Here is a 14068-nt window from a genome sequence, read left to right on the forward strand (position 1 = left end):
ATTGTTTACTCAAATGTGCAAAAATTCAGTGGAAAATTGGACAAGGACAAAATATTTGTAGTACTTTCTTTTTATTAAAAAATACATAAAGTTTTTATAGTCAGAGAACCCTCTCTTTATCAATTGTGAAGTAGAGATTTTTAAATTTAATTGTTATTTTTGCAGAATAAAAAGTTCATCATTTTATAAAGTAATTTGAGTCACATATTTACTTAGTCTTTAGCATGAGAGAGACCTGTACTTGAAAACTGCATTTTTTTTCCCCTTCATCAGGAGGAGTGGTTGTGCTCTGTAATGCTATGCTTAAGTGAAATTACACATTTGGGGCATCTAAATTGACATGCGAAATTATAGGACATTTTAATTATTATGTGGATGTGACAGATTCAATTATTCTTGAACTCTTGTGAGAAAGCTGCCCTTAGCAGTGATTCAGAATAGTAAACAAAAGATTAACAGGAAAATGCTCTTTATGAGACTTAATAAATGTTTCCGATTAAATTGCATGGGACAGAATTAACTGCTCTATGTAGATGTGGAAGAACAACCTGTGTCCTGCTTAGAGTTTTGGCATATTCTCTTAAGATAAATTTACTCTAAATATGGCCTAAATGAAGAACTAAGTACCACTTAACGTCAGAACTCTTCCCAGCCGCGTCATTTGGGCCAATTGTTTCAGACTCTTTCTTCCCTCTGAAACCATTAAGCAAAGCCACTAATAAGTAGAGACACAGAGTGAAAAGCTACTTCCTCTCCCTTTCAATTTCCAGTGGACATATTAATGAGCAATAAAACAGCTAAAAGGCAGGCAGCTAAAGAAAGAAAGAAGCAAAGAAAGATCATTGTAAAAACAGATTCAGACCCTCAGCAGTTCAGATCGGGCTGCCTGCATGTGCTGTGTGGGCCGTGATCACTGGAATCTGGAGCTCAATTTCTTAATTGCTTCTTTAGTCTCATCCAAAGAGAAAATTGGATTTCTAGAGATTTCTTCTGTGCAGAGCAATTATGCTAAAGCTGCTTAGGTAGCAGCTCTTTTGGCTAGCCGTTCTCTCTCGGATTAATGAACTACAATCAGATCTGAACTTCAGGACACAACTTAACCTTGCTGACAAGGGTTCAGCCCCTCTTAGCAGCTCTCATAGTCTAGGACCCTAAAGAAATTCCAGAAGCATTTACTTCTTTTCCAAATGTTGCTCAGGTTCTATCAGACCAGGTCAGCAATTAATTTGTTGCCATCTGATTTGTATGATATTACACTACGTATTAGAAAAATTGAGTTTGAGTTTCTCAAATCAAGAAGTTTCCCAACTCTGTGGGCTATTTATATATACTTTATTTTATTTTATTTTTTTGGACCAGTAAGGGGATTGCAACCCTTGGCTTGGTGGGGTACCGGCCATCCCTATATAGGATCCGAACCCGCGGTGTAGGCACTATCAGCACCACACCCTGCCGAGTGAGCCACGGGGTGGCCCTATTCATATATACTTTCAAAGCTCAGAGTCTGAGAGTTAAAAGCAGTAACTAATGTTAACAGCCCCACATGCCTTTGGCAGAATATAAAGTTCCCTAAGACTGCTGAATGCCTGTAATGATAGTCTAGAACTTTGTTTCTTCCTTTCCTATAACATTATAATAATAAAAGGTCAGGTTAGGCCTTTGTTTGCTTCGGTAAACAGGGTAATCAAACCATTTAAACACCATCCAGACCTACCACCCAAACAGATTCTCAATATTCTCCTTCTCCTGCCCCTTTCCGAAATATTGTCTGAGTTATAATAGGTTACTGCAAAACATTGTGTTTCAATGGGTTTCTTTCTGCTGATGAACAGGTTTTGGATGCAGGAAGGCTGAAAGAATATGATGAGCCGTATGTTTTGCTGCAAAATAAAGAGAGCCTCTTTTACAAGATGGTGCAACAGCTGGGTAAGGCCGAAGCCGCGGCCCTCACTGAGACAGCAAAACAGGTGAGCGTGCTCCGAGGACTTGTAATTAAAGTTTGTCTCAATAGTTCGCCCCTCACAGTCTGGCTCCGTGGACATGGTAACAAGCACTGTGTGCCCTTTTCAATTACAAGCCTCCAGAGATGAAGCCTCATGGCTGGGCTTTAACAACACGTCCCGGGTTGAAGTCAGGTCTGCAAGGAGTTGGCAAAAGCCGGCGGGGGATGCAGGGTGGGGAGCACACAGCAGGGTGTGTGCATGCACGTGTGCAAGCCAGAGTGCCTGCAAGGGAGAGAGATTTCAGCCTGGACTGTACACGTTTGTACTCTGTAGGTCCAGATTCTCTTATTAACAGGCAGAGAGCACATATTTTGCCGGCCCATTGCTTTTCATTCTTACTGGGGCTTAGCACATTTGAGATGCAAATCCTGTCTAGGTACATCTAGAAAATTGATAGTTTAAGGAAAAAGATGACTATTGTTCATTGCTTTTGTTTTTTGTTTTATAATTTGCAAAGAAAACTTCTACATGATACTGTCACCCTCTCCCTAGGTTTCTCCCTGATTCTTTGTTGTTTAGGATTAGGTCCAGATACTCCTTTATGCTTCCTATACTTTCGAGTAGATGAAAATTATCATCAAGACAAATCAAGAGTTTATAATACCTTAAAGCTGTAGTCTGAATAGTGCTTGGAGGTTTATAAAGCCTAGAAGACGTTCAAGTTACATGAGATCTTTCCAACACGATGATGTAGTATAATTTCTTTCTACAGATGTGTTAACTGTGGTCTGGTTGAAGGGACTCAGCCAAAGTCACACAGTCAGTTCTTCCTCATAATTCTGTCAAGTGGGAGTTGTGCTGATGGAAGGGCAGAGGGAGGCTAGGACGGTGTCCTTGCCTCTGGATCAGTGTGGCTCAGGGTGGAATGAGACCCCCCATCAAAACTGTCTCTAGGCATTTATCACGTGGGTATATGTTTTCCCTTCTTTATTGTTACTACATTTCCTAGATTTTCAGCACCATAGGTGGAATAAAATTGCTTGTTTTTGTGTAATATTTAAAAAATCTATTAAAGGCAATAGAATAAGAAAACATGTTCCAGAATCTAGCAGTCCTTCTTTATGAAAGACATCTAAAATACAGCCTGGGTTTCCTTCTGTCACTGTTTCTTTTCCTTCCTCCTTAGAAACGAGGAGCTGTGCCTTTCACTGTTCCTCAGAACTTATCAGTAAATCTTCAAACTGTTCAGTAGATGCCTGTGTGTACACAGCGTTATGCTGGGTACTAACACATTACACATGCCCTAGTCATCGACAGTATAAACCAAAGAGGTACAGGAGAGCAGAGCTCCTCGGTATATACATCGAGCCTTTGTGATGTGATGGTGATGATGATATGTGCTGTGCGCTGCGCTCTGATACGGGTTCTCGTACCTGTATCAGCCCGTTGAAGAAGTTGATACTTAGAGAGGGGAAGGAGATTGCCTAGGATCACATAGAGCTGAATAACTGGCAGAGTCAGGGTTCAGACCTAGGTTTGGGGATGACAGAAACTTTTCATCGAGTACCTACATTGTATATGAATGAGGATAGAAGCTGCTCTTGGAGCACTGTATTTTTTTTTTATGCCTGAAACCCACAGAATACTTTCATCTTCTAAGGTTTCTCCCAGTCAAAGCTTTGCTCATAAGACCTGATCAGTTGTTTGGGATTCCCTGTATAACCTACCCACAAAACAAACTGGAATCTCAAAAAAACCTTTTTGTTCTTTGACTCCTCAGGCATTTCACATCAAAGAGATGTGTCCCCACCTACTTGTCAAAATCCCCGTTTTAAAAATGTGTTTTCATGTATTATCAAGGCATAAGAAATAGATCGTAGCATTTTATATAGGTCAAGATAACATAATTTAGTTCAACACGCTTATTTTACAGCTGAGGAAACTAAGGTCCCAAGAAGTGAGGTGGCCCAGTGTTAATGCTAGTTTATAGCACACAGAATTAGAAATCTTTTCCTCCAGTTAATGTTTTAATACAAGTGTAACTTACATATAGAAAAGCACATAGGTTATAGAATTAGAAATCTCTTGATTCCTGGTCTCGTAATTTTTTATCTAATTCAACACTATTATGATAACTTAATCTTGTGTAGTTCTTTATAATTTATTTTACATAGTTTACGTAGTTCTTGCGTGTATGGTGCTACTTAATCTTCACAGCAGTTCTTTTTTTAATCCCACTTTACTGATGAGGATGTTGGCTCAAGAGTTCTCATGAAGACACAGAGCTGGTGAGTGGAGAACAGAAGGCAGGTTGCAGGGTGAGGCTGATATGTCACCTTCAGTCCTGTGTTCTGTGTCGAGTTTGAAAACATTATTCACCCAAGTTCACACGGTGGCAGAACATCCCTCTTGGATTTCAGTCCTGCCTGACCCCTGGCTCAGGTCGCCTCTACAGAAAGACAAGAGGAAATACATATCTGGATCCTCGTCCGTGTGTCTTCTTGACATTGTTTCTGCATACACTTAGTCCTCTTTGGGAGACATGCTGTCAGGTTGTCAACCTTTTACTTGTACAAGCATCAAATATCAGTGCATCATGCAGAACTATAACAGCACAAGGATTAGTCTAAACCAACAAGCTTTTCACTCTAGCAGATTAGAATTCATTCGTTTGAAAAGAAAACTCAGCATCTGGGAAAAGGTACTTCCAAGTCACGTATTCTTGACCACATAGTTGCTTTTCTGAAAATGTTGGTGCAGGCAAGCTGAATCACTCACTGGCATTTATAGATGATTCATGAAAAAGCAGAGAATGTACTTTTTAGATACATAAAGCAGAGGGTGCATCAGTTTGTTCAGGCTGCCATAACAGAGCACCACAGACTGGCTGGCTTAAACAACAGATATTTATTTTCTCACATGCTGGAGGCTGGAAGTCCACAGTCAAGGTGTGGAGGCAGGGTTGGTGTCCTCCAAGGCCTTTCTCCTTGACTTGTAGATGGCCATCTTCTGGCTGTGTCTTTATATGGTGTTTCCTCTGTGTGTGTCTGTCTTAGTCTCCTCTTCTTATGAAGACACTAGTCTTATTGGATTAGGGCCAACCCTAAAGACCTTATTTTAACTTAAATACCTCTTTAAAGACCTTGTCTCCAAATACAGTCATATTCTGGGGGAGGGGGAGTTTAGGACTTCAACATATGAATTGGAGGTGGGGACATAATTCAGCCCGTAACAGAGGTCATTCTCTTGTCATTCTCCTCCTGATGAAGCAGACCTAACTGAGGTTTTCGAAGTTCCTTTGTTCCCAGTGTAATGGAGCTGCTCTTTTATCTATCCATGAAATCACCAGGTACAACTCAGAAGTTATGAAATCCTAACATCCTGAGTTCTGAGAGCCTGGACCTTTTTGAGTAGGTGGAGGGGGCACTTAGCAGCCAGTGACCTTATATAAGTCACCCAAAATCTTTGAGCCTCAGATCCTCACTTGTAGTGCTGGGATTGCAGTGCTTCCCCAGCTTCTTCATAGTTGGAGATATTAATAAGATAAGTTTAAGTGCTTCAAAGAATATAAAGCAATTTACAAATACAAGCAGATTCTACCTATTGATGATAAAGTTTGATCGTTCTTTAAAAGGCTATAGTCTGAACCCTTACCTCCCAATAATAACAAAAGATGTATCCAGAGTTCTCATAAGTCGCTTTAGAGACTCTAAATAATTAAAAATTATACTTAATAATCAGCTTAACCAATGATACATGCTAATGCTATAAAATTCAGATAGTTAATAGTTTTTAAATTTTATTTAAGTCATTCTCCCACTCGTGTCTCCCATCACGCAGTTTCTCTGCAGGGTGGAGCCCCAGCGCCATTTCTACAGTTTTGCTGATATGCTCTGTGCAAAACAAGAATATGTGCATATGTGGCCTTTCTGTTTTTTTAAGCATAAATATAACTATTTCTTATTTTTTTCATTTAATATTGTACCTTAGATTATATTAATACGTATAGTTATCTCATTTTTTAAATGGCTGCCTAGTATTTATACTTTCTTCACTCTCTACTTTCCATTTTTTCCTTCCAATTAATGTAGCTATTCTATTTTTATGATTTTCCCCCAAAGAATGGGCTCTTGGATTTATTTACTAGTTCTTGTATTCTGTTTTACAGTTGACGAGTTTCTGCTTTTATCTTTATTAGTTCCTTGCTTTTTCATTTATTTTGTTGTTGCTTCTTCTTGAATGCATTTATTCTCATTCTTTTTTGCTGATTAATACAAATATTTTAAGGCTGTAAATTTTCCTCCTACTACTGCTTTAGCTGTATCCTATAGTTTCTGATGCATAGTGCTTTCACCTAGTCCATTTTTCATATATACATTCTGTAATTTTGATTTTTATTTCCTCTTTGGACCAGAAATTATTTAAGAGGGAGATTTTTAAACTTCCTAGTGATAGGGGTTTGTTTTTTATGTTTGTTTGTTTTCTCTTTTACTCATCAGTTTTACTTTCATTGTTTTTTGATCAAGCAATGTTGTCTGTACTCTTTCTACCCATTTGGAATTTATTAATTTTTTGTGTGTCTTAGTATATGGGCAATTTTTGTGAATGTCATTTGGACATTAAAAAGATGGAGTATTGTTAAAGAGTTTAAAAACTTTTAATTAGGTCTGCTTTATTAATTACACTATTTAGTTCTTCTCTGTCCTTATTCATATTTGTCTATTTGATGTGACTTGGATCTAGAGAGATGAATGAGTCTCATATGGTACATGTTTCTCTTTGTATTTCCTATCAGTTTTGTTTTGGCAATGTTGATGCTATGACTTTCAATCCACAGATGTTCATAACTTGGGGTTTTCACTATGAATTATAATTTCTCCCATTTTAAAGTGCCTTTCTTGGATTAATTTATTGCTTTTGGCCCTTAATCCAAGCTGGCTCAAAACTAAGATTGGATCTCCTGCTTTCACTTTGTTTTCATTTGCCCATTATGTCTTTGACTGTCTTTTAAAATCTATACAAGTGTCTCCTTCATGTGGTGTATAGTTAGGTTTTGCTCTGAGATTTAATCTTAGCCTTTTTTTTTTTTAATGGATGAGTTTAGTCCATTTACATTTATTGCGATTATAGGTATCTTTTATCTTAGTTCTGTCATGTTATGCTTTTAGCTTTTAAGTGTTCTTTTTTTAGCCTTTTAATTTGTAGTCTGTGGTTTTTGTTTCTTTGCTTATTATTTTATGTGTTCCTTTGATTTCTTGCTCTCTTTATTTGTTAATGTAAGTACACTTCTCTGTCTCCGTTCTACCACCACATTTTGGTTGTTTAAATAGTTTTTCTTCTACTTTTGGCCTTCAAACCTTAAATAAAGTTGAACCTCTATAATTTGACTTATTTGTTTTAAATGATATATTCTCCATTTCTTAGTTAGCTAAAGTTTGTCCTCTAGTATAGTAGTTTTCAGACTTTTGGTTGTAATCCATCAGCAGGGCTATGCAATCCATTTAGTCATGATGACTGGTGTGCTTTAAGAAAGGAAATAGAAAAGAATGGAATGGAAGAAAAATAACAATATGTCTTTGGTAGTAGTAATAAATTTCTTATGAAACTCCTTTTAGTATAGATACAGGTATAGATAATGAATGTGTACTGAGTCTCAATGTAAAGTGTAATGTATTATTGTGGGTGGCAATAAAAAATAAAAAAGTTGTAAAACGATGTTGTATACCATCTTAAAGGGGGGGTCATTGGAGCTGGAATCCCTGACTTACCGCATGTCTGAAATATTTATCTGCTGCCTCTCTAATTTAAATTTGCTGGTTATAAATTTCTTAGTTCACACTTTCTTTCACTTAGTATGTTTTAATCTTTGTGCTTAGGTCTTCCAGTATTGTTTATTTATATGGAGAAGTCTAAGGCCATGATAGACATAACTTGATTTCTTTTCTTGGATGCCCAAAAGATTCTTTCTTTATTTTGAAGGTCATTAGTTTTTCCTAGAAGGTCATTGTGTACTCTTTTGGGTTTTAGATTCAAGTCTTCTTTTGAAGTTTGCTTGAATTATGTCTTTGAATTTTTTTGTTCGATTGTATTGTCCTCTTTACAAATATCTATTATGTATGTGTTGTATGTACTCTGTCTCTTTTATAAGGCTATTTTCTCTTTAATCCTTTTCAGTTCTTTATTAATTTCCAGTTATTTTGCTTGCTCACTCAATCAGTTCTCCATGTTTCATGCTGTTTTTTTCAGCAGCCGTGAATTTCGTTGTGCTGCCTTCAAGAAGAACTGTCATTCCTTGGATATTTTCATTTTTCTCTTCCACCTCACTTTTGACCTCTGTCAGTTTACGTTTGAGCATCTTCTGTTGCCTTGCCCTGCTCTACTGTCCTCTTAATCTCTATTGTTCACAGGTTGATTTTTCTGCTACATTTTCTTTTAATGTATTGACTTACATTTTTTCATAGTTTCCATCTTCTCAGTGAGTATTTTCCATCTGTCATGTGTTGATCTTGTTCCTTTCCTTACTTTTTGTTTGTATATTTTACAGATCCTGTACTACTACTTTTTTTATTGTTATTATTCCTATTCCTTACCTTTGAATAAAATGAGTTTTTCCTAGACCATGTAGCTGCAGGATAGTTGTAGCTAGAGCATTGTTTCAGGCTAAAGGGAATAACATGAAAGTACCTTAAGACCCAGAGGGGAGAGAGAGAGAGAGAGAGAGAGAGAGAGAGAGAGAGAGAGAGAGAGAGAGAGAGTGTGTGTGTGTGTGTGTGTGTGTGTGTGTGTGTGTGTGTGTGTGTGTGTGTGTGTAAGACAGACATCGAGAATGCATGTTTGTCTAGACTTTCCTCCTCCTTAGCCTACAGAGATGGACAGTTACAATGCTGCTTGCATTTCAGAAGCTTTTCCCGGGGCCTCACCAACATACATGCTTCAGAAATAGATGTTTCTGTATGATTCCTTATTGACTCACCTTAAAGCTCCCCTGTTGATTGGAGAACTGTGCCCTGTCACGATTGCTGAGATCTGCTCCTGTAGGCATCCTCTCTTTGTCTTGCCACGGCCCATTGGATCCAGTAGCATACGGAAGTCCTTCCAGATATTTTGCCATTCAAGGTTTCACTTGACTCCTGATTTCATCAAAGATTGCGCTTATTTATTATTTCTCAATATCTTTGATGTTTAGGGTGATTTCTAAAAGGATAAGGAGAGAGAAAACCCATTTTCTTATTATCTTCAGAGCAGAACTCCTCTCTAACTCTTCAGTACTCTTCAACTTTGGCAATTTACATATCAATGATGTACAACAAAATTAGACCTCCTTTAAACATGAGGAATTTGAAGTCTTGAGAGTTACTGTCATTGAACTAAGGCCATACAGTCAGTGAGAATGAACTGACAGAGACTTGAGCCAGAATTCAACACAATGAATGTGGTCTTAGAGATGCAATGTAAATAAAAGCCCAGTTGCTCTCCTTTGTCCTGGCAAAGGACCTTTTATTGCTCTCTTGCTTTTAGTAAGATCTAGTTCCAGTAAGGGGGCTTTATTGATGAGCTAGAGTTTAAATACTGAACTTAGTTTCAGTCTACGTTAGAGGAGCTATAATGAACCAAAACCAAGAGAAGGAGGGGAAGAGGGACAAGATACCAGCACTCGCTGGTCTTATATTCTTCCTGCCCTGAACCTGAGCTTTTATGGCATTGTCTCTTTTAATCCTCACAACCATCCCAATCTGGCATTATTATCCCTTTTTAACACATTAAGAAAATGAGACAGAAGAGCCTGAGTAGCTTCTGAAAGTCATCAGTAGGTGTTGATACGCCACCTTCTGTAATCTTGCAACCTTCCTGCCTCCCAGGTTCCTGTATTCACTCAATTAAAGATGTCTCAACCACGACCCCAGGGTTCTATAAAGATAAAATCAAAAGATCCACAAAAGAAACTTGTAGACGTTTTGTTGTCATCTTTTGGGCTGGGCGATGCTGCTCCATTCCATGTACTAAGGGGCCCTTCTCTGAGCAGCATTCATAATTACACCCAACACTTAACTCGCATGTTTTCAACCGATAGTTTGTAGCCATTAATTAGTTCCTATGAGGTAAGTCATTGTTATCTCAGTTTACAGATGAGGCAGCCGGTATGGAGAGCGGTTAGGTAATTTTTCCAGGATCGACAGTGCGTCCCAGGAGAGAGCTGACACTGGGCCTGTCCTTCCCAGGCTTAGCCTACGACATGAGGACCTTGCTAAAATAGAGTGTTCAGTGACTTCAGCACCCTTTATCACTGCACTGTAAAAAAGATGCTTTGTCTCACCTGTGCTGTTATCCACCGTGTGCTATAGAACATGGTAACAGATGTAAAAAAAAAAAAAAAAAAAGGTCAAAATCAAGGACTTTGTTTTCAAGCACAGGAAGCCTGTTTTCAACAGACTATTTCATACTATGAAGCTAAGACCATTTGGTTAGAAGTTGCTGCTAATAACATTTTCTTTATGAAAAAAAATTACATTGAGAGGATTGTAGGAAAAGAACTGGCTTATTTAGGGAGGATTATCGGGTAGTAAAAAGCTAAGTGTGTGTCCATTTGTTCTTTGAGCTGTTTTTAGTTTCTCTAAGAAATTGCTTTTTAACTGCACAAAATATGGCTAGCTTAAAAATGTGCGGGAGGGAGATAATCTGAAATTACCCTCAAAAGGTCTTATTTTGGAACACTTGCATTATAATGGAAATAGTCTCAGATTTCATCCAGTGGGGTCTAAGCATTATTGGAGAATTTATTCTATCCTTAAGCATCGTTTTAGTATGTAGTGTCTTACATGTAATGATGTTTTTGGTGTAACAAGTATGCAAACCGGGAGAGAAAAAGGAAGTGCACTTAATAGGTAGGTAGATGGCTTAGCACTTTTCTTTTGTGAACGCGAAGCCCATTATCTTCAGTGATAACTTTGTTGACAGTACCCACAAATGTATTTGGAGCCAGGTTTTATAAAGGGATACAGAATCATATGACTAAGAGACCCAGCTCATGACATGTGTCAGCCTCAGATCGATGGCACATTTCCTGTTTTAAAGACTCAAACAAAACTTTTCACATTTTTCTTTGGGGGAAAAAAAATTGCATTTGAAGTCCTTTTTCACCCAAACACATTTTGAGATAAGGGCTCACAAGTCTTGACATTATTTCATTTTGTTATGTGCGTCTGTCAAGGAACCAAGATACGATACAGCTACTGAAAACTGATGATTGTGGAACAGAGAAACTTGACAGCATTTCATTACCTTTATGTTCTGATTATACATTTATCAGAAAACCTGTATCTCTTCCAGTTCAGCTAGAAATTGGTAGAATTCAGGAACTCAAAGGCTTGGCAAAGAACTGTCCTATTATTTGGTATCATCTTACATTTTAGAGAAGTTGCTTGGTTGAGTCATTGTTAAAGCTTTTGCTTCTCTTTTCATTATCATGGCCTACTATCCACAGATCACATTTCTATAGGCCCTGTAACTGCTTTGCCGCACAAATTAAACGCTGGGATGTTTCATACATGTAAGCCAGCATTTCAATGCTTGTCCATCAGAGTTTATAAAATATAGGGATTACAACTTGATATTAACATCCAAATCTATTGTGCTCATTTTATGTGTGAAAATGAGAAACTCTTGTGCAGACACTAGATTTCCTGGCCTCTTTGTCACCCTGTTTTTAATTTATCTTCAGGTTTTGAGTCAGTAAAATGATTTTTGCTTATCAAGTTAATGTAGCAATAAAACATATCTATGAATCAGAGTGATCAGAATGAAAGTGAATCTACAGGTTGTTTGGCCATCCGTCCAGCCCTGCTGAGGGAGGGGTTCAGCAGGACTAATCCCTCCATAGAATATACACATCCCTGTTTTTAATTGTGCCTCAGTAAGTGATGTGATTTGCTTCACATGAAAAAGTGGACATAGACATGCATTGCCTTGAGGAGGACTTTAAAATTTTTAAACATTTTTTTTTTATACTTGCCTCTTTTTTTTTAACAGGTGTACTTCAAAAGGAATTATCCAGATATTGCTCAGAGTAGCAATATGGTTGTGCATACTTCCAACGGACAGCCCTCCACCCTAACTATCTTTGAGACTGCACTATGATTCTACCAAGATGTCAAGTCTATTCCAAAGGCACTTTCTAACAGTTTTTGCACTGTGGAAACTATATTGTACTTTTTTTTTTTTACTCGGGAGACAAATATTTACACATACAAGATGTTAGTTTATTTGGATTTTTTTTTTCCCGACTTCACCCAATGATTTCAAACTCTAACAAATGGCTTATTGTTTCTATTTAATGTTATAGTTTTTTTTTTTTTTTAATGCAAATCAGAGATGCAGGCCACCAGTAAAATCTGTCTACCAGGTTTTGTGCCTTAAGATACCCCAGAGCCAAAGCTCATTTTGTAAAAATGAATAGGACAAAATTGCTACAGATTTTCTTTACGGCCCCCCAAAATGTTGATTAATTTTTAATTATATCAGGGATTCTATTTACTTGAAGACTGTGTGAAGTTGCCATTTTGTCTCACCATTTTCTTTAACATAACTAGGATTCATTTTATTTCCCCCAAAGGCTTCTGGTTAAAAAAAAAATACAGGAAAAACAAAAAAATATACTTGAAGTGACATAGTAGGGAGAGTCTAATCCTGCCCCCCTGCCTCCCCCCCCGCAAAAGAGATAAATGGTTAAAATATAGAAGGACAATATTATATGTTCTAAAAGAGGAGGAGAAAAATACATTTTCTCAAAATAGGAGCCCTTTCTAAGAGATTTGATAAGGAAGGACACAAGTGTGACCTTTATGGTCTTTTAGATTTGCGTGACTCTGACATGGTAACTGTGTTGCAGTTTTAAACTCAGCTTGGTGATACTTTCCACAAAGACCAAACCTCTAACTGTAATTCCTGAAATATGTAGTTGTATTCCTATTTGGATTTCTGGTTGACTGAGGGTTGACTGTAAGGTTTTTGGTTTAGCCTTTATTGAAATCCTTTCTAAATTGCATGCATATTCTCCTGACTTGGTGAGAAAAACTGAAAATCGTTGCAAACATTGACTGTAATTATGTAGTACCTTCTCATGAAGCATCCAGAAGGTTCATTTTTCATGAGCCTGTTTAGGTAGTTTACTTCTGACCACTAATAGCAGTTTCTTTAAGTCTTGCTGATTAATGAATCAACAAACCACCGTAATTCCTAAGACCTATTGTATGTACTTTATTTGAACTCGTGGTCTTTAGTTTTTCGTGGTGGTGGTGGCTATGGTATGTTGAGTTCAAGTTACTAAATGTTTTATTGTCATGGTTTAAAATGGACTCTCATGACCTCAGAATAAGATGTAACCACCCTCAAATTGCATATGTTAATATGTATGCACCCACACATGTGCATTTATATGTGTATATATATATATATTTATGCCTTCATGTAGCAGGTGTTTGGACTCATCAGCAGGTAGAAACAGATGTGTTGTAGAGTAAAGCCTTAAAAAGTACACACAAAACAAACTACCAAAATACACTGAGTGCAGTAGCTGTTCGACTCTTTGTATTTAGAAATCTGTGGTTAGTGTTTAGTCCAATAAACCACATGCAGTAAGTTGTTCATTAATAGTAATAGTTTGTATTCCTGGAGTCTGAAATGACAGCAATGATAATAATGAGGTTTGTTAAAACATTGGACGTATTCGAAATGAGTGTATGTTTATTTTGTCTTTAGAGGTTAAAGGCAGTCAGTCATATAGACATGTTTCTGTTTTGTTTGTTATAATGTCATCATAGGATTTTTTAATGAGACAAAATTCAATTGAAATAAATGTGAGTTTTCATTTCCATTCAGGTATCTGTATTTTTTTTCTTAGAGGGAATACTGACTCATGTCCTTGCTGATAAAAGCCAGAGAGTTTTCCTGAGATCAAAAAATATATTATCCACTGGTTCTCTTTGGTAATTAGGTGTACCCAATATTCGAAGCAGGGATGTGGTTTCAGACAGATTGAGACAGTTGCTACTAGAGCCAGTCCAGTTGTACCCCTTCTAGGAAGAGAGAGTATTAGATAATGCCCCAGCCTTGAACACCTATCGAAGTGG

The 14068-nt window shown here is 37.4% G+C and overlaps 1 protein-coding gene across 2 annotated transcripts in view; it reads left to right on the forward strand.

Moving 5' to 3' along the window:
* Positions 1–13812, forward strand: part of ABCC4 (ATP binding cassette subfamily C member 4 (PEL blood group)) — a 248960-nt gene extending 235148 nt beyond the window's left edge. For both annotated transcript variants that reach the window (XM_063102130.1, XM_063102131.1), the window contains 2 exons: positions 1833–1967; positions 11970–13812. In XM_063102130.1, coding sequence (XP_062958200.1) covers positions 1833–1967; positions 11970–12077 — 243 coding nt within the window. In that variant the 3' untranslated portion in view covers positions 12078–13812. The remainder of the gene's footprint in view (positions 1–1832; positions 1968–11969) is intronic.
* Positions 13813–14068: the final 256 nt, after the last annotated feature.

The sequence above is a fragment of the Cynocephalus volans genome, chromosome 7 (genome assembly GCF_027409185.1).
Source record: "Cynocephalus volans isolate mCynVol1 chromosome 7, mCynVol1.pri, whole genome shotgun sequence".
Classification (NCBI taxonomy): domain Eukaryota; kingdom Metazoa; phylum Chordata; class Mammalia; order Dermoptera; family Cynocephalidae; genus Cynocephalus; species Cynocephalus volans.